Genomic DNA, 14,783 nt, shown 5'->3' with positions numbered 1-14,783 from the left:
GTAATTGTATACCTACCCAGCACCCAACTCCCTGGTGGTCGAGTCGGTCAACCACAGGGAATGGAAGGTCAGCCAGCCCTGACACCAAAGAACAAAGACTCTCGGAGACTGGACTCTTTCGGAAGGAAAATTTATTTGTCTTCGAGCTTCCAGTTACGAGTGGCAAACCATCAGGCTCTCCTGGGCCGGTATGAATTCAGTCTGTGGGGCTCCCTGCCCAAGTTTGAGGACTCCCTCCAGGAGCGCGGTAGGAAGGAGTTCAAGGCGCTAGTGGAGGAAGGGGCAGCGGCCGCTAGGGCGTCCCTGCAGGCAGCCTCAGATGCTGCGGACACGGCCACACGATCCATGGCCTCCACGGTGTCCATGAGATGGGTGTCATGGCTCCTGCTCTCTGGGCTGTCCAGCGAGGCACAGTCTTCCATGCAGGATCTCCCGATTGACAGGAAAGCTCTGTTTGCGGCAGAAACAGATACAAGCCTGCATGGCATGAAGGACTCCTGCATGACCCTCCAGACTCTGGACCTCTGTGTCCCAGCTCTGGCAAAACCTAAGTTCAAGCCGCAGCAGACTCCTGCCCAGGCCACCCTCCCAAAGTATGAGGCCGTCCATAAGAAGCAGCAGGACTATAAGAGACGCCCTCAGAGGCAGTCTCAGCCTGCCCCCCCAGCCTGGGTCCTCCAAGGGTAAGCAGGCAGGGAAAAGGTGCTTTTGATGGGACACTTAGGGGCACCCCACCAGTCCTCATCAGGGATCCACCCCCAATAAATCTCCCCTTCTCCAACGAGTTGTGTGCTTTCCTCCCAGAATGGTTGCGGCTAACCTCAGACCAATGGGTCCTCAACACCATCTCCCGGTGTTACACCCTCCTGTTTAATTCCTCCCCACCCAACCACCCCCCGTCCCTCTTGGGGGACCCCTCACACAAAGCTCTGCTCGAGCAGGAGGTGGGGTGCCTCCTAGGACTAGGAGCGATAGAGGCGGTACCAGAGGAGTTCATGGGCAAGGGGTATTACTCCCGTTATTTCCTTATCCTGAAGGCCAAAGGGAGGCTCAGGCCCATCCTGGACCTGTGAGGACTGAACCACTACATGGTGAACCACTACATTCTGCATGGTTTCCCTGGCCTCCATCATCCCCTCCCTGGATCCCGGGGATTGGTACACTGCCCTCCATCTACAGGACGTGTATTTCCACATCCACATATTCGAGGGGCACAGGCGCTTCCTCCGTTTCGTGGTGGAACAGAATCACTGCCAATTCACAGTCCTCCCGTTTGGTCTGTCCACTGCCCCCAGGGTGTTTACAAAATGCATGTCGGTGGTAGCGGCCTACCTCAGAGGGCGAGGGGTCCAGATATTTCCCTATCTGGATGATCGGCTTGTCAAGGGCACCTCCTGGTCGCAGGTGAGGGATCACGTGGCGCTCCTCCTGTCCACGTGCACTGCCTTGGGCCTGTTGGTAAACAACGCCAAGTCCATGTTAGTCCCGGTCCAACGCATAGAGTTTATCGGCATGCTCCTGGACGCAGCATCAGCCAGGGCCTCTCTCCCGCCAGACAGATTCAAGACCCTGAAAGGTCTCATCAACTCAGTCACAAGGTTCCTGGTGACAACAGCCAGGGTTTGCCTGCAGCTTTTGGGTCCCATGTCAGTGTGCATGTACGTGGTCCGTCACGCCAGACTCAGGATGAGGCCCCTCCAGCTCTTGATCTCGAAGTTCTCCCAGGCCACGGACAGGATGGACAAGGTCCTCACCATGCTGGACTCTGTGATCACCTCCCCACGGTGGTGGTCCACCTGAAACAACATACTCCAAGGGGTCCCATTCAGGGACAGGGCTCCGTTGTTGGAGCTGGTGTCCAATGCATCAGCCCTGGATTGGGAGGCCCATATGGGGAACTTTCAGACCCAAGGCCTGTGGTCGGCTCAAGACCTGACCCTACATATAAATGTCAAGGAGCTCAGGGCCATGCGACTGGTGTGTATGGCCTTCCACTTACACATGGAGGGCAAGGTAGTCAGGGTCCTCACGGACAACACAGCCTCGATGTTCTATATCAACAGGCAAGGCGGGGCCCGATCCTCTGCCACGAAGCCCTCAAGCTCTGGGACTTCTGTATAGCCCACGACATCCACCTGAAGGCCTTTCACCTACCGGGCGCCTGGAACAAGAGGGTGGATCGCTTGAGCAGGAATTTTTCCTCACAACACGAGTGGTCCCTCCACCCGGAAGTGGCCCACCAGCTCTTCGAAAGGTGGGGAACTCCCCAGGTGGACCTATTCGTGACTCGGCAGGATTGGTGATACCCCTGGTTCTGCTCCAGTAGGGGCCTGGGAGGGGCACTATCTCCAATGCCTTTATCCTGTCCTGGTCAGGCCGGCTTCTGTACGCCTTTCCCCCATTCCCTCTAATCAGCAGGGTCCTGGAGAAGATAAAGCCAGACAAGGCCCGGGTCCTCCTGATTGCCCCGGCGTGGCCCAGGCAGCATTGGTACGGCACCCTCACGGGCCTGGCGGTAGCTCTGCTGTGGCCGTTGCCACTCTGCCCGGACCTACTCTCTCAGGACCAGGGCCACCTTCTTCATCCCAACCTAGCAGCTCTTCACCTCATGGTGTAGCTGCTCAGTGGTTAGGTGGAGAGGAAAGAACGTGCTCAGAACAGGTTCAGCGCGTCCTCCTCGAAAGTAGACGGCTCTCCACTTGCCGCGCTTATTTGGCAAAGTGGTCTTGGTTTTCTAGGTGGGCAGTGGACCAGGGTGTCCCCCTGTGGCCGCCCCGATCCAGCTTATCCTTGATTATCTCCTCCACCTGAGGGCCCAGGGCCTGGCGCCCTCGTCAGTCAAGGTACACCTGGCCATCATATCGGCCTTCCATCCGCTGGTGCAAGGGCACATGGTATTTTCCCATGCTATGACTGGCTGGTTCCTTAAGGGTTTGGACCATCTTTTTCCATATTGTAGACCCCCCGGTCCCGCAGTGAGACCTAAACCTGGTGTTGGCTCATCTCATGGGGCCCCTGTTTGAACCACTGACCATGTGCTCCTGGTCTCACCTCTCATGGAAGGTGGCCTTCCTGGTTGCAATCACGTCGGCCAGGCAAGTCTCGGAGCTCATGGCCCTGACCTCTGAGCCGCCATACACGGTCTTTCATAAGGACAAGGTCCACCTCCGCCCACACCCCGCGTTTCTCCCGAAGGTGGTCTCCCCCTACCACATGGGTCAGGACATTTTTCTACCGGTCCTCTGCCCCAAGCCTCATGCATCCAGTGAGGAGCGTCGTCTCCACACTTTCGATGTGCAGCGAGTTCTGGCTTTTTACCTCAAGCGGACCAAGCCATTCAGAAAGTCCTCGCAACAGTTCGTCGCCTCGGCTAAGTGTGCGAGGGGCCAGCCGATTTCCACTCAGCTGCTTTCCAATTGGATCACTTGGTACATCCATTCCTGTTATGAGCTGGTGGGTGTCCCCCCCGCCACCCATCGTGAGGGCACACTCGATTCGAGCACTGGCCTCGTCGGCTGCCTTCGTGGCCCACATCCCCATCCAGATATTTGTAGGGCCGCCACGTGCTCTTCGGTTCTCACGTTCACCTCGCACTATGTGATCATCCCCCAAACCAGGGATGACACTGGGTTCGGCAGGGTGGTACTCCGTCCTGAGAACTTGTGAACTCCTACCCACCTCCAACAGATATAGCTTGGAATCACCTATTGTGGAATACACATGAGCAATCACTCGAAGACGAAAAGACAGTTACCTTTTCCATAACTGGTGTTCTTTGAGATGTGTTGCTCATGTCTATTCCACATTCCACCCTCCTTCCCCTCTGTCGGAGTTGTCTGGCAAGAAGGAACTGAGTGGGGGGGAGAGCACAGCTCCCCTTATACCGCGCCAGGCAGGCGCCACTCCAGGGGTTGCGGGGGGCACTCCCCCCCTACGGGTACTGCTAGGGGAAAAACTTCCGGCACCGGTTCACGTGGCAAGCACGCACATCTATTGTGGAATAGACATGAGCAACACCTCTCGAAGAACACCAGTTATGGAAAAGGTAACTGTCTTTTTAAAACGGAAAATGTTAAATAGCTGTGTCCCCCAGGGATCTGTATTGGCACCAATGCTGTTCAGCAAGTCATAAATGATCTGGAAAAAGGGTGAACAGTGAGATGGCAAGGTTTGCAGGCGATACAAAATTATTCAAGATAGTTACGTTCAAAGCAGACTCTGGAGAATTATAAGGGGATCTCACAAAACTGGGTGACTGGGAAACAAAATGTCTTACAAAATTCAATGTTGATAAATGTAAAGTAATGCACATTGGAAAATATATTCCCAATTATATATGTAGAATGATGGGGTGTAAATTAGCTGTTACCACTCAAGAAAGAGATCTGGGAGTCACTGGATAGTTCTCTGAAAATTATCTGCTCAATGTGCAGGAACAGTGTAAAAACACTGACCAATTGTTAGGAACCATTAGGAAAGGGATAGATAATAAGACAGAACATATCAAAATTCCACTACATAAATCTGTGGTATGCTCACACCTTGAATACTGCATACAGTCCCAGTCACCCCATCTCATAAAAGATACTTCAGAATTGGGAAAAGATCAGAGAAGGGCAACAAAAAGTATTAGGGTATGGAACAGCTTCCACATGAGGAGAGATTTTTAAAAGAAACGACTGAGGAGGGGAATATGATAGATAGGGCCCGACTAAATTCATGGTTCATTCTGGTCAATTTCATGGTCATAGGATTTTAAAAATCATAAATTTCATCATTTCAGCTATTTAAATCTGAAATTTCATGATATTGTAATTGTAGGAGTTCTGACCCAAAAAGGAGCTGTGGGGGGTCCCAAGGTTATTGTAGGGGGGTTTGCGATACTGCTACCCTTCCTTCTGTGCTGTTGCTGGTGGTGGCGCTGACTTCAGAGTTGGGCAGCTGGAGAACAGCGGATGCTGGCCGGGAGCCCAGCTCTGAAGGCAGAGCTGCCGCCAGCAGCAGCGCAGAAGTAAGGATGGCATGGTATGGTATTGCCACCCTTACTTCTGCACTGCTGCCTGCAGAGCTGGGCCCTCAGTCAGCAGCCACCACTCTGGCCACCCCACTCTGAAGGCAGCAATGCAGAAATAAGAGTGGCATGGTACCTTGAGAGCTGGGCACCTGGCCAACAGTTGCCGCTTTCAAGCCGCCCAGTTCTGGAGGCAGCGCAGAAGTAAGGGTGACAGTACCACAACCTCCTAAAATAACCTTGTGACCACCCCCGCTGCAACTACCTTTTGGGTTAGGACCCCCAATTTGAGAAACATTGGTCTCCCCTGTGAAGTCTGTATAGTATAGGGTAAAAGCACACAAAAGACCAGATTTCACAGTCCATGATGCATTTGGCTGTGAATTTCGTAGGGCCCTAATAATAGAGCTCTGTAAAATCATGAATGATGTGGAGAAAGTGCATAAGGAAGTGTTATTTACCCTTCACATAACACAATAAGCAGGAGTCACCTAATAAAATCAATAGGCAGCAGGTTTAAAACGAACAAAGGAAGTACTTTTTCACACAATGCACAGTCAACCTGTGGAACTCATTGCCAGGGGTGGTTGTGAAGGCCAAAGATATAACTCAGTTAAAAAAAGAATTAAATAAGTTCATGGAGGAGAGATTCATCAATGGCTATTAGCCAAGAGGATCGGGGAGACAACCCTTTGCTCTGGTTGTCCTAAGCTGGAACTGACAGAAGCTCTGAGTGGATGAAAGGGAATGGATCACTCAATAAGTGCCATGGTCTGTTCATTCCCTCTGAAGCATCTGGCATTGGTCAGTGTCAGAAGACAGGATACAGGGCTGGATGGACCATTGGCCTGAACCAGTGTGTCAGTTCTTGTGTTCTTATGTTGTATTGTAACACATTGGCTGGAGAAGCAGCTGGGAAGGGGGGACGGGTCTAGGCAACCCATGTTGGGGGCTGAATATCATTGTTCCCACCTCTCCATATTCCACCCACATAAACATTTAATATTCATACTTTATGTAGGGAAGTGAATTTCACTTTCAGAGAGGTAAATTTAGGGTGGGATTTTCAAAGGTACTCAGCATTAGCCTAAATCTGCCTCCAGTGAAATCATTGGGTGTTTACCATTAACTCCAGCGGAGTAAAGCTGAGCTAATGCTGTATATAATTTGAGTATTTTGTTTTATTTTGCCTTGTAAATTTTTTCTATTGTCAGACTCTTTGTTGGTAAGTATTTTTTTTTATATAAAGTAAGGTTTTGTAGATTTTTTTTTTTTCTTCGATAAAAACCTGTTAATCTAAACTGGAAAATCCAATTTCCACTGGAGTTTAAAAAGCCTATTAGCTCCCTCCTGTGAGGCACAGAAATATTACAAATTTCTCCCTCCTCATCCTTTTGCTACCCATAACTCTCTCTTTCTCTCTCCGTAGTTCTGAATGCATTCCCAGATGAACAAAAGCTTTATTAAGCTGAAGTAAAAAAAGAAAACCTTGACCCTTAAAAGGATATTGTAGTTTTCTCACAAGAACCACAAAAGTTTACTCCGGAAATTGAAAATTAAAGTTACACTGACAAACAAACAAGACCTCCTCAGAAAGTATGAAAACAAAGAATTAGAGTCCACCAAAGAACTTTAGTTCTGCCTTTGTTCTCTGCCAGCCCCCCACTCTGCATGTCCATCACATCTGGTATTTAGGTTGAAAACATATTTATAAAGGAAGTTTTGGAATAAGGGCTATTCATCCTGTTTCAGTGGATCCTAAATCTATTTTATTTGCACTGTTTGCCAGTAGAGTCAAGGAAATCAAGAGTATGTGGCTTTGATACTCTACATATACTTCTGTGATACTTAAATGTGAACCTCTGCCCCAGTGATTTGGTTACCTAATTTTTGTTCAGGCTCTAAAATGTGACTAGTCCCAGGTACAGTAACTATGAGTTTATGCTTAGTCTCACAGCATGAAACTTTGTAACAGTTAAAATCCAATATACTTTTGGGACATTTTCCCAAGCCATTGTCCCAAATATGGTCTCTCTTGGTGATAAGCTGTAAAAGTCTTTCTCCTGTAACTGAGCATGGTTTTAAAGAATGCAGGAGTAGTTTGATGTAGCAATATAAAAACAGACACACTTTGGTTTGAATGCTTTAGTAATGTACAATTAGTGTAGCAGCAAGAATGCGGTAGTCGGGTTAGATCACTTCAGTTTTCAGAATCACTGATCCTGTGAAGTTATGTATTGTGTGGAAAGGACTGTTTCCTTATTTTCATTTGCTCTGTGGGCAGCTTGATGCAGGTCCAAAGTTTAGGTAGTTTGGATGACCTTAACTTCATTATTTTACTTTCTAATTTTCTTTTTAATTTTAAACTGAATATCAACTGTGATTTTCCAGACTAGCTAATATTTGTGGGTTTTGAAAGTTATGTTTCTTTAGGTTTGTTTCTTTAAATAATGGATAGTTTTGTGCAACTTTAGCTCCTGTGTTAACTACATTTTTTCCCCCCCGAGAACTATCTTGGATTTTTTTTTTCAATTAAATTCTTCAGTAATAGGACTCCCATGCTACATGGGGATAAACTTCACTTTTCCCTAGACCAGTGGTTCTCAACCAGGGGTCCAGGGCCCCCTGGGGGGCCGCGAGCAGGATTCAGGGGGGCTGTGAAGCAAGGCCAGCATTATACTAGCTGGGGCCCAGGGCAGAAAGCTGAAGCCCAAGGCCCTGAGCCCCGCCACCTGGGGCTGAAGGCAAAGCTTGAGTAGCTTTGTGGGGGCCCCTGTGGCATGGGACCCCAGGCAACTGCCCTGCTTGCTACTTCCTCACACCAGCACTGGCTTTTATATGCAGAAAACCAGTTATTGTGGCACAGGTGGGCCATGGAGTTTTTATAGCATGTTGCGCAGGGGGGGTCAGAAAGAAAAAGGTTGAGAACCCCTGTCCTAGACTGCTTTCCGCTTCCCCATATGGTTCACTCAGCACTTGAGAGGCTTGGGCCTTTAGCTTGTAAGCAGTTGAGGCAAGGACTGTTTCTTCCCAAAGAGTGCTTTGTGCAGTTCCAACTACACTGGTGTTTGCCATAATAAATACAAATGGGCTGCTGGAGGAACATGTGAGCTGCCAGCTGGCCTCCCAAAGTGCTCAGCATGACTTCTTTTTATGCACTGTGGTCTTGCTGATCCAGTCAGTCATGAGCCCACGCTCTCCTCCCATTCCTTGTTGTTAAGAAGGTACTGAGTCTGATACCTTAGAAGAACTTGGGTTGATTTCAGAGGGCAGCTTCTTTCTCTCAAGCTGTTTGGCATTGGGAGAGCTAGTTCAGAAGACTTTAAAATGCTAGAAAAGCATCTACCCAAACAGTCTTTGAGTCTGAAGCTAACTGATTAACAAAGTTTTTAATTGTCCATACACACTCCCGCTTTTCCAATGTTCTTAATGTTATTTTAAACAACTTTTTTGACGTACAAAAGCATTTACTTCAAAAAACAGTCCAATTTTTTTGTAAACAGGGAAAAACATGCTTTTTTCCCCCACACTCTCATATCTTCCAAGTGATAGAAGAGAAATCTTCAACCTTTTGTAAAAAAAATGGTTCATCTTTTACCGAACACTGATTGTTTCAGGAAGATATAAGCAAGTGATAGCATGGAGTTATGCTCTGATTAGTTATGCAACACTAACTATAGCAACTGGAATGACCATATTATTATAGGTAAATCAGATACGCTAAGTGATGCATTGGGGGAAAAAAAAATTTTGGTTTGTGCTTTCATTTGTTCCAGAATGGCATTCTTTCTGGAGGAGGTGATGATTTGTACTAAGCGCCTGCTGGAGGTGATTGCTGGCTGGCTGCCTCGACATTTCATCGGTGCAATCCTAGTTTCCCTCCCGGCTCTTGCAGTTTTTTCACATTTCACCTCTGACTTTGAAACCAACATACATGTAAGTTTTAGGACAATGTATCCTGTCTAACTTTCTTTTAGATTTAATGGAGTAGATTGGCTCCCTCCTTGTCTTCTCCCCTTCCCCATTCCCTTCATCCATGTGATCTATATCTCTCAAGAGGATAGGTCTGATTCTGTAAGATGGTATTGTTAGTAGAATGAATCTTATTTTTTTTACAAACATTACCTTTAGGCAGAATTTAATGTAAATAAATTTGAACACATCTTAGGAATTTTTCAATATATTAAAGCATAATTTCTGAGCGGGAATTCCTTGTCCAATGAGATGCGGAATATCCTTAAGGACTTCCGTGCCTCATTGCTGAAGTTCAGCAGCAGTAATGGTATTAGCAGTGGATTGTGTCTGTCTGTCATATCAACAGCAGTGCTGTGTTTGCACACTGTCAAAATAGGTGGAGTATTTTCAGCAACACAAAAATTATTAGTCCTCTTCTAAATGGCCCTGTAGCTCTTTTTCTCTACGTAATTTGGTGACGTTTCCAGTATATTAAAGCTATGTTTTCTTTAATTTAAAGGTGAATTTTTTCTTATTGGACTGATTGTAGAACTGTGGGCCTGTAACGGGGTGTGAAGCCCACACCAGCACGAAAAAAGTTAAAGGAGTCTGAGAGGGTTGGTAGTCTCACTGTTTGCACCTGCGGAGGGGATGGATTTAAAAGAGGAGATAGAAGGTTAGTTGGAGAGGAGGAGAGGTAGGACAGAGAATATAATAAATTCCCTCTCTCTGGGAAGGGGCCTGTTAGAAGGCTAAGAAGGCTGGAGGGAAGAGAAGCAGACAGTCTGCTCTGGAAATGAGCCTAAGGAACAATCTGGAGACACTGAGGGACAATGGCCTGCCTGAAACCCTGGGAAGGTGGAGAACTGTGCCAATTCTAGACTGTGGTAGGGAGTGGGGCACAGCAGACTGTGTATAGATTGGAAGATCACATATCTGGTGTTAGGAGTCTGATGAGAGCAGACTAGTACCCCTGGAACTGAGTGGAAATATAGAACTGGTATTCCAGAGAATAGAGGATCAGATGGTACCAACCATTGTTTCTGAATTATGCAGAGGCGACTGGTTGTGTTCAAGGAGCAGCAACAGGCCGGCACCGGTCCTCAAGTTCGAGGGACTGGAAAGGAGTATAGAAGAAATGGCAGGGACTGGTAAACTGTTTCACACCCCCAGTCAGTTTTGTGGGACTACAGGAAGATTGGTGAGACAGGCAGTGGAAGTGGTCTGTCCAGCAATGGACACAGTCTGGGGGATGATGATTAAAGTTAAGTTGAGACAAGGAAACCCTGAAATAAAGGGTGGTTCTACTTGCAGTTTCAGGATGCTGTAAGAAGGCAGGCCCTGTCAAGAATTGTAGGAAACTTTGGCTAACTTTGTGTGGATAGTCCTGGGGAATTGGCAGAATTAATTCCCTGAACAGAGTTTTTCAGGAACTCAAAGTCTGCAATTCAGGCAGGGGAACTGAAGACACCTGGGATTACCCTTTTGACTGCTGGAGAACAGCCTGTCATATATAAGGTGACAGAACCCAAGCAACACTGGACCTGAACCTGAAAGGTGCTGAACACCTTCAACCCTTTTTGACTTCTGTTTGTCTTATGTAGGCCCGTTCCCTGTAGTACTTGAGCACCTCCTAAATATTTTTAAAATACAGTAACAATAACAATGGAATTTGTGGGTGCTCAGCCCCTCTCAGTTTCAGGTCGTATGTGCTGAATGCCCCACGTAGTAGCAAGTAAGAATGGTATTCATTACGCAGCTGTTCATGCACTACCCTTTTTTTTCCTGTTTCAGATCCCCCAGACTTATTGGATTGTTGGTTCACTCACCAAGAGATATTCCAGCTGGCCCTGTGCTCGGTGATGTTGCAACAATCATGGAGCTCTGGGGAAAGGGACCAGTCTGTAGAGGGTCAGGTAAGTGCCATATTTTACTATGACATGGTTTTGCAAAGTTTTTTTTTATTAATAGCATTATATACCCTCCCCGGATGTAAAATAATGATAATAATTAAAAAAAAAAAAACTTTCCAAAGCCATGCTTACATAGTAAAACACGACACTTACTGACCCTCTAGAGGCTGGCTTCATGCTGGGGCTTCACTTGAAGTCAGAACCATTGCCCTGGCACTTTACGGGACCTGAAATGAGGTTTTTTTAAATTCAGCATAGCTATTTCTTAGTTATTAAAGCCTGGAAAAACTGTGGTTATGGTTTAAAAAATGTAAGTAAGTTATGTAAGTTTTACTAGTTTGCCTGTTGTGGATAAACTGTTTTTCTAATTGGAATGTGACCTTGCTATTTTGTTCAACTGTTGTTGTGCCCCAGACAACATAATAAAGCATTCCAAATTTTCAACTTGTAAAGCAAAGCAATGGTGTCCCACTCCACTCACAATGAAAGAGATTATTGCCACCAGAAATCATAAAGAGCAGCATAGTTAATGCTAAGGAAAATAAGACCTGCAGTAGAATTTTGTGGAGTTCTCTATTTTAACATTGGATCTTCATTGATTTTCTTAACACAGCCCTACTTTGTACATTACATAAGATGGACTTTAGCATTTGACTATTGCTATATTGCATTCTGGGGAAATTAAGATATTTCTCAGAAAGCATCTGCTTTGCACTTCAATTTACCTATCTACGAAAGACATGAAAAGGGAGGTTTTCTGAGATTCTTGGATTTGAGACTTGGAACAGAAAGGAAAAATGGAGAACTACCCCTTCAGCTTGGCACAAATACCAGTTTCACAGAGCATCAATTAACATTATGTTAAACTTCTGCTCACTTTTGTTCCTCAAAGGAATAATTATCCATGTTGAGTTCAGCACTTAGTGGAATAATACTATCATGCAAAATATATTATTAGGGCCAGCCACTTTGACAGAGTTTCTGGGACTCAACACATGTTTTCAGCCCGGACGTATAATTTGATATCCAATTTAAAACACAGATGTGATTTAGTGAGAAGCCTTCAGAGCATAATTGAGTATATGATGGTAATCTATAAATTCTCAAACTCAATGGCTTGAATAGGAGGAACTGAGTCCTTTACAAAGGTGAGCTGAAGATGGAATTATGAAAAAGTTTAAAGCTGTACCTCAGAACTCCAGCTAATGAAAATTGTGACACATTATCTGTTAGAAGCTTTCTTGCTTATTGGAAGCAAGAACTTTTCTAGACTTGTAGTGCTGTTTGCTGAAATTCATACAAAGGTATCAGAGTTAATTGAAAAGACAGTTAATGTATGGCTCATTTTTATGTAAGTAGAAATTGTATTCTCACCATTCAGATCATTGAATGCCTTTATTTAAATTGGTATCTATTTGTGGAAGGGCTCTAATGGGCAAGAAAAGGCTAACTTGTCATTCTTTCTGTTCATTGCAGTATACCATGTTTATGTGTTGTGCGATTCTCATCACCATTATCCAGTACTGTAACTTCTGCCAGCTGAGCTCCTGGATGAGATCATCATTGGCTACTATTGTAGGAGCAGTGCTTCTCATCTTGCTCTACATCTCTTTATGTCCAGACAGGTGAGCATTGCATGTTATCACTGTAGGCAAGGTATCATGAGCTGCATTTTGCCCCAGGATTAACTAGTTCAGCCCCAAAACAGGAAATGTTCATTCCTGTGGAGAGTGGTACAGACAGATGAGTTGGGTCTTGTTCTCTGTTGGTCAGAGAGAGAGGTGCCAGTTTGAATGAAGCATATTTTCATATGGTTCTGCCCCTTTCTCTGGTCCCTGTAAGTGGGTTTTGCAGTTTGTTTCCTGCCTTGCTTCAAGAAGCCCCTAGTGTCTCTGGCTGATGGGCCATCTTGGCTTATATTTTCCTTGCCCTAGCCATTACTCAGAATGGAGAAAGAGTAAGAGAAATGGAAGAAAACAGTCAAAAAAATCAGACTCTGTCCTAACTACTTTGGAAATCGTGAGCCCTCCATCATGGGACTAGGTTGCATGTGTGGTCCACCACATTTATATAAGATTTGCTTGTGTTCACCGCCATCAGTTCCTGATGGGAGCCGGTCTGAATCCAGACAGTTTTGCCATGTTTCGGGCTGCTTCCATGGATTTCTCCATCATTGCCATCTTACAGATCCATCTGGGAGGAGATCTGCATGACTTCTAGGAAGATCAGTCTCAACTACTAGAATCCCTTTCCTTTAATCTGTTTGCAAGTGATCCGTTATCAGCCAGCTCTTCTCAGTTTCCCTTCTCCCTCCTGTTTAGAACTCTCTAATCTCTGAAGAAACTTCCAAGACATGCTCTGGTTCCTTTTGTACTCATCCCCTCTTGAATTCTGTCCAAGGATTTATTTTTGGCTTTGGGTGATGAGAGATCCCTGTATCTGACTCTGCAGCTTGTCCTTGAGGAGTGGTGTATGGCCTCTCACTCTAGACCATTCTACCTCCCACTGGAGGCAAATATTTTACCTCCTTTTCAGAGACTTCCTGGACCACACAGTGCAGGAAGCAGATGGCAGGCAACATGCTCATCAAAGCAAATCCCCTCAAGAAGCATCTAAGGCATTCTCCACATCTCTGCTGAGGTTCTCAAATCTGGGTCTAGTAAACAAAAGAAAATCTCCTTAACAGACCCTCTTTTGCTCAGAAGTGGACATCAGTGCCATGGGAGGAAAAGTCTGCCCCCTTTGGAAAGAACTCAGAACTGGAGTCAACCATCAAGACAGCATTAAGCAGTCATCTTCTCTTTCTCTCATTCTGCAAGTCACTGGTTGGAATGTGGATAATATGCTAAAATGTGGTTCCTTGGGTATAGTTTTATTATAGGACTTTTCAACAGTTTCTACAGAAAGCTCTCCAGCTAGCGTGGGAGAATCTGGAAACACTTCTTCAAGTCCCAGTAGCTTGTGGATGGATCAATCAAACACTCCTTCAAGATCTGCCCTTGGTATCATTACAACTGATGCCATTTTCTTGGATTTCAGCAGCTTATTTATCGTTTTTTGTCACTCCAGATGTGGTGGTTGAACTTCATTCCATTTCCTTTCACATCCTCTCCTGGAAAGTAGTTTTTAAGAAGCCATTACCTCAGTTCATTGTGTGGGGATGTTAGTGTCCCTTTCCTGTAGTTTGCCCTAACTGTTTTTTTATGAGGGAAAAGTAGTTCTTTGCTTCTGTCACAGCTTCTTGGCTGAGTTGTAGCTTTTCTCATTAACAAGATCTCTCGTCCAAGTTTCTGACTTCACCACAAGGCACAGATGAATTTCTTGTACTCTGGTGCAGCCTAGAAAGAAGTCACTCCATTACCTAGTCATCCTGTTCCAGGGTCCCAATAAAGGTCAAAAAGCCTCTAGTTTTACAGTCTCTGGATGGATCTGGCTCTGCAGTACACCTATCCAGTGACAGACTTCTTGTGCTTTCCTTAGATTAGATTGATCAATTGTCTCCCATTCCAGGGCAGAAACAGAGCATATATCCATGGATAAACTGTGCCGTGGTGTTACCTGGGGCTTGGTACACACTTTCCTCAAGCACTGTCCCTTTGGCCCCTCCTCATTACCCAAGCGTTTAGTTTCTTGACAGCCTTACTGGAAACAATCCAGTTACTAATTTCTGGTTCCTTCTCGTCTCACCTTCGACCTCATCTCACTCTTGTTCTTTCTTTAGTCCAACTATTGGTTTCTTCCCTCCCAGCAGCTGGGGGTGCTGCAACCCATCTGTCTCTGCCAGTGGCACCCTCTCCACGAGAAAATCAAGTTTATTACCTGTTAACTTTTTTCTGTAGTACAGTGGCACTATTACAGACCCCTTAGCTTAAGGCCCACCTGGGCTTTGACTTTGGCTGAGAGGT

The 14,783-nt window shown here is 45.9% G+C and overlaps 1 protein-coding gene across 3 annotated transcripts in view; it reads left to right on the top strand.

Annotated features, from left to right (window-relative positions):
* Positions 1 to 14,783, top strand: part of ADCY9 (adenylate cyclase 9) — a 201,764-nt gene that overhangs the window by 174,715 nt on the left and 12,266 nt on the right. For all 3 annotated transcript variants that reach the window (XM_037910377.2, XM_037910376.2, XM_037910378.2), the window contains 2 exons: positions 8,788 to 8,947; positions 12,355 to 12,503. In XM_037910377.2, coding sequence (XP_037766305.1) covers positions 8,788 to 8,947; positions 12,355 to 12,503 — 309 coding nt within the window. The remainder of the gene's footprint in view (positions 1 to 8,787; positions 8,948 to 12,354; positions 12,504 to 14,783) is intronic.

This window comes from Chelonia mydas, chromosome 10 (genome assembly GCF_015237465.2).
Source record: "Chelonia mydas isolate rCheMyd1 chromosome 10, rCheMyd1.pri.v2, whole genome shotgun sequence".
NCBI classification, from domain to species: Eukaryota; Metazoa; Chordata; order Testudines; family Cheloniidae; genus Chelonia; species Chelonia mydas.
This window is presented reverse-complemented; position numbering and strand designations above follow the sequence as displayed.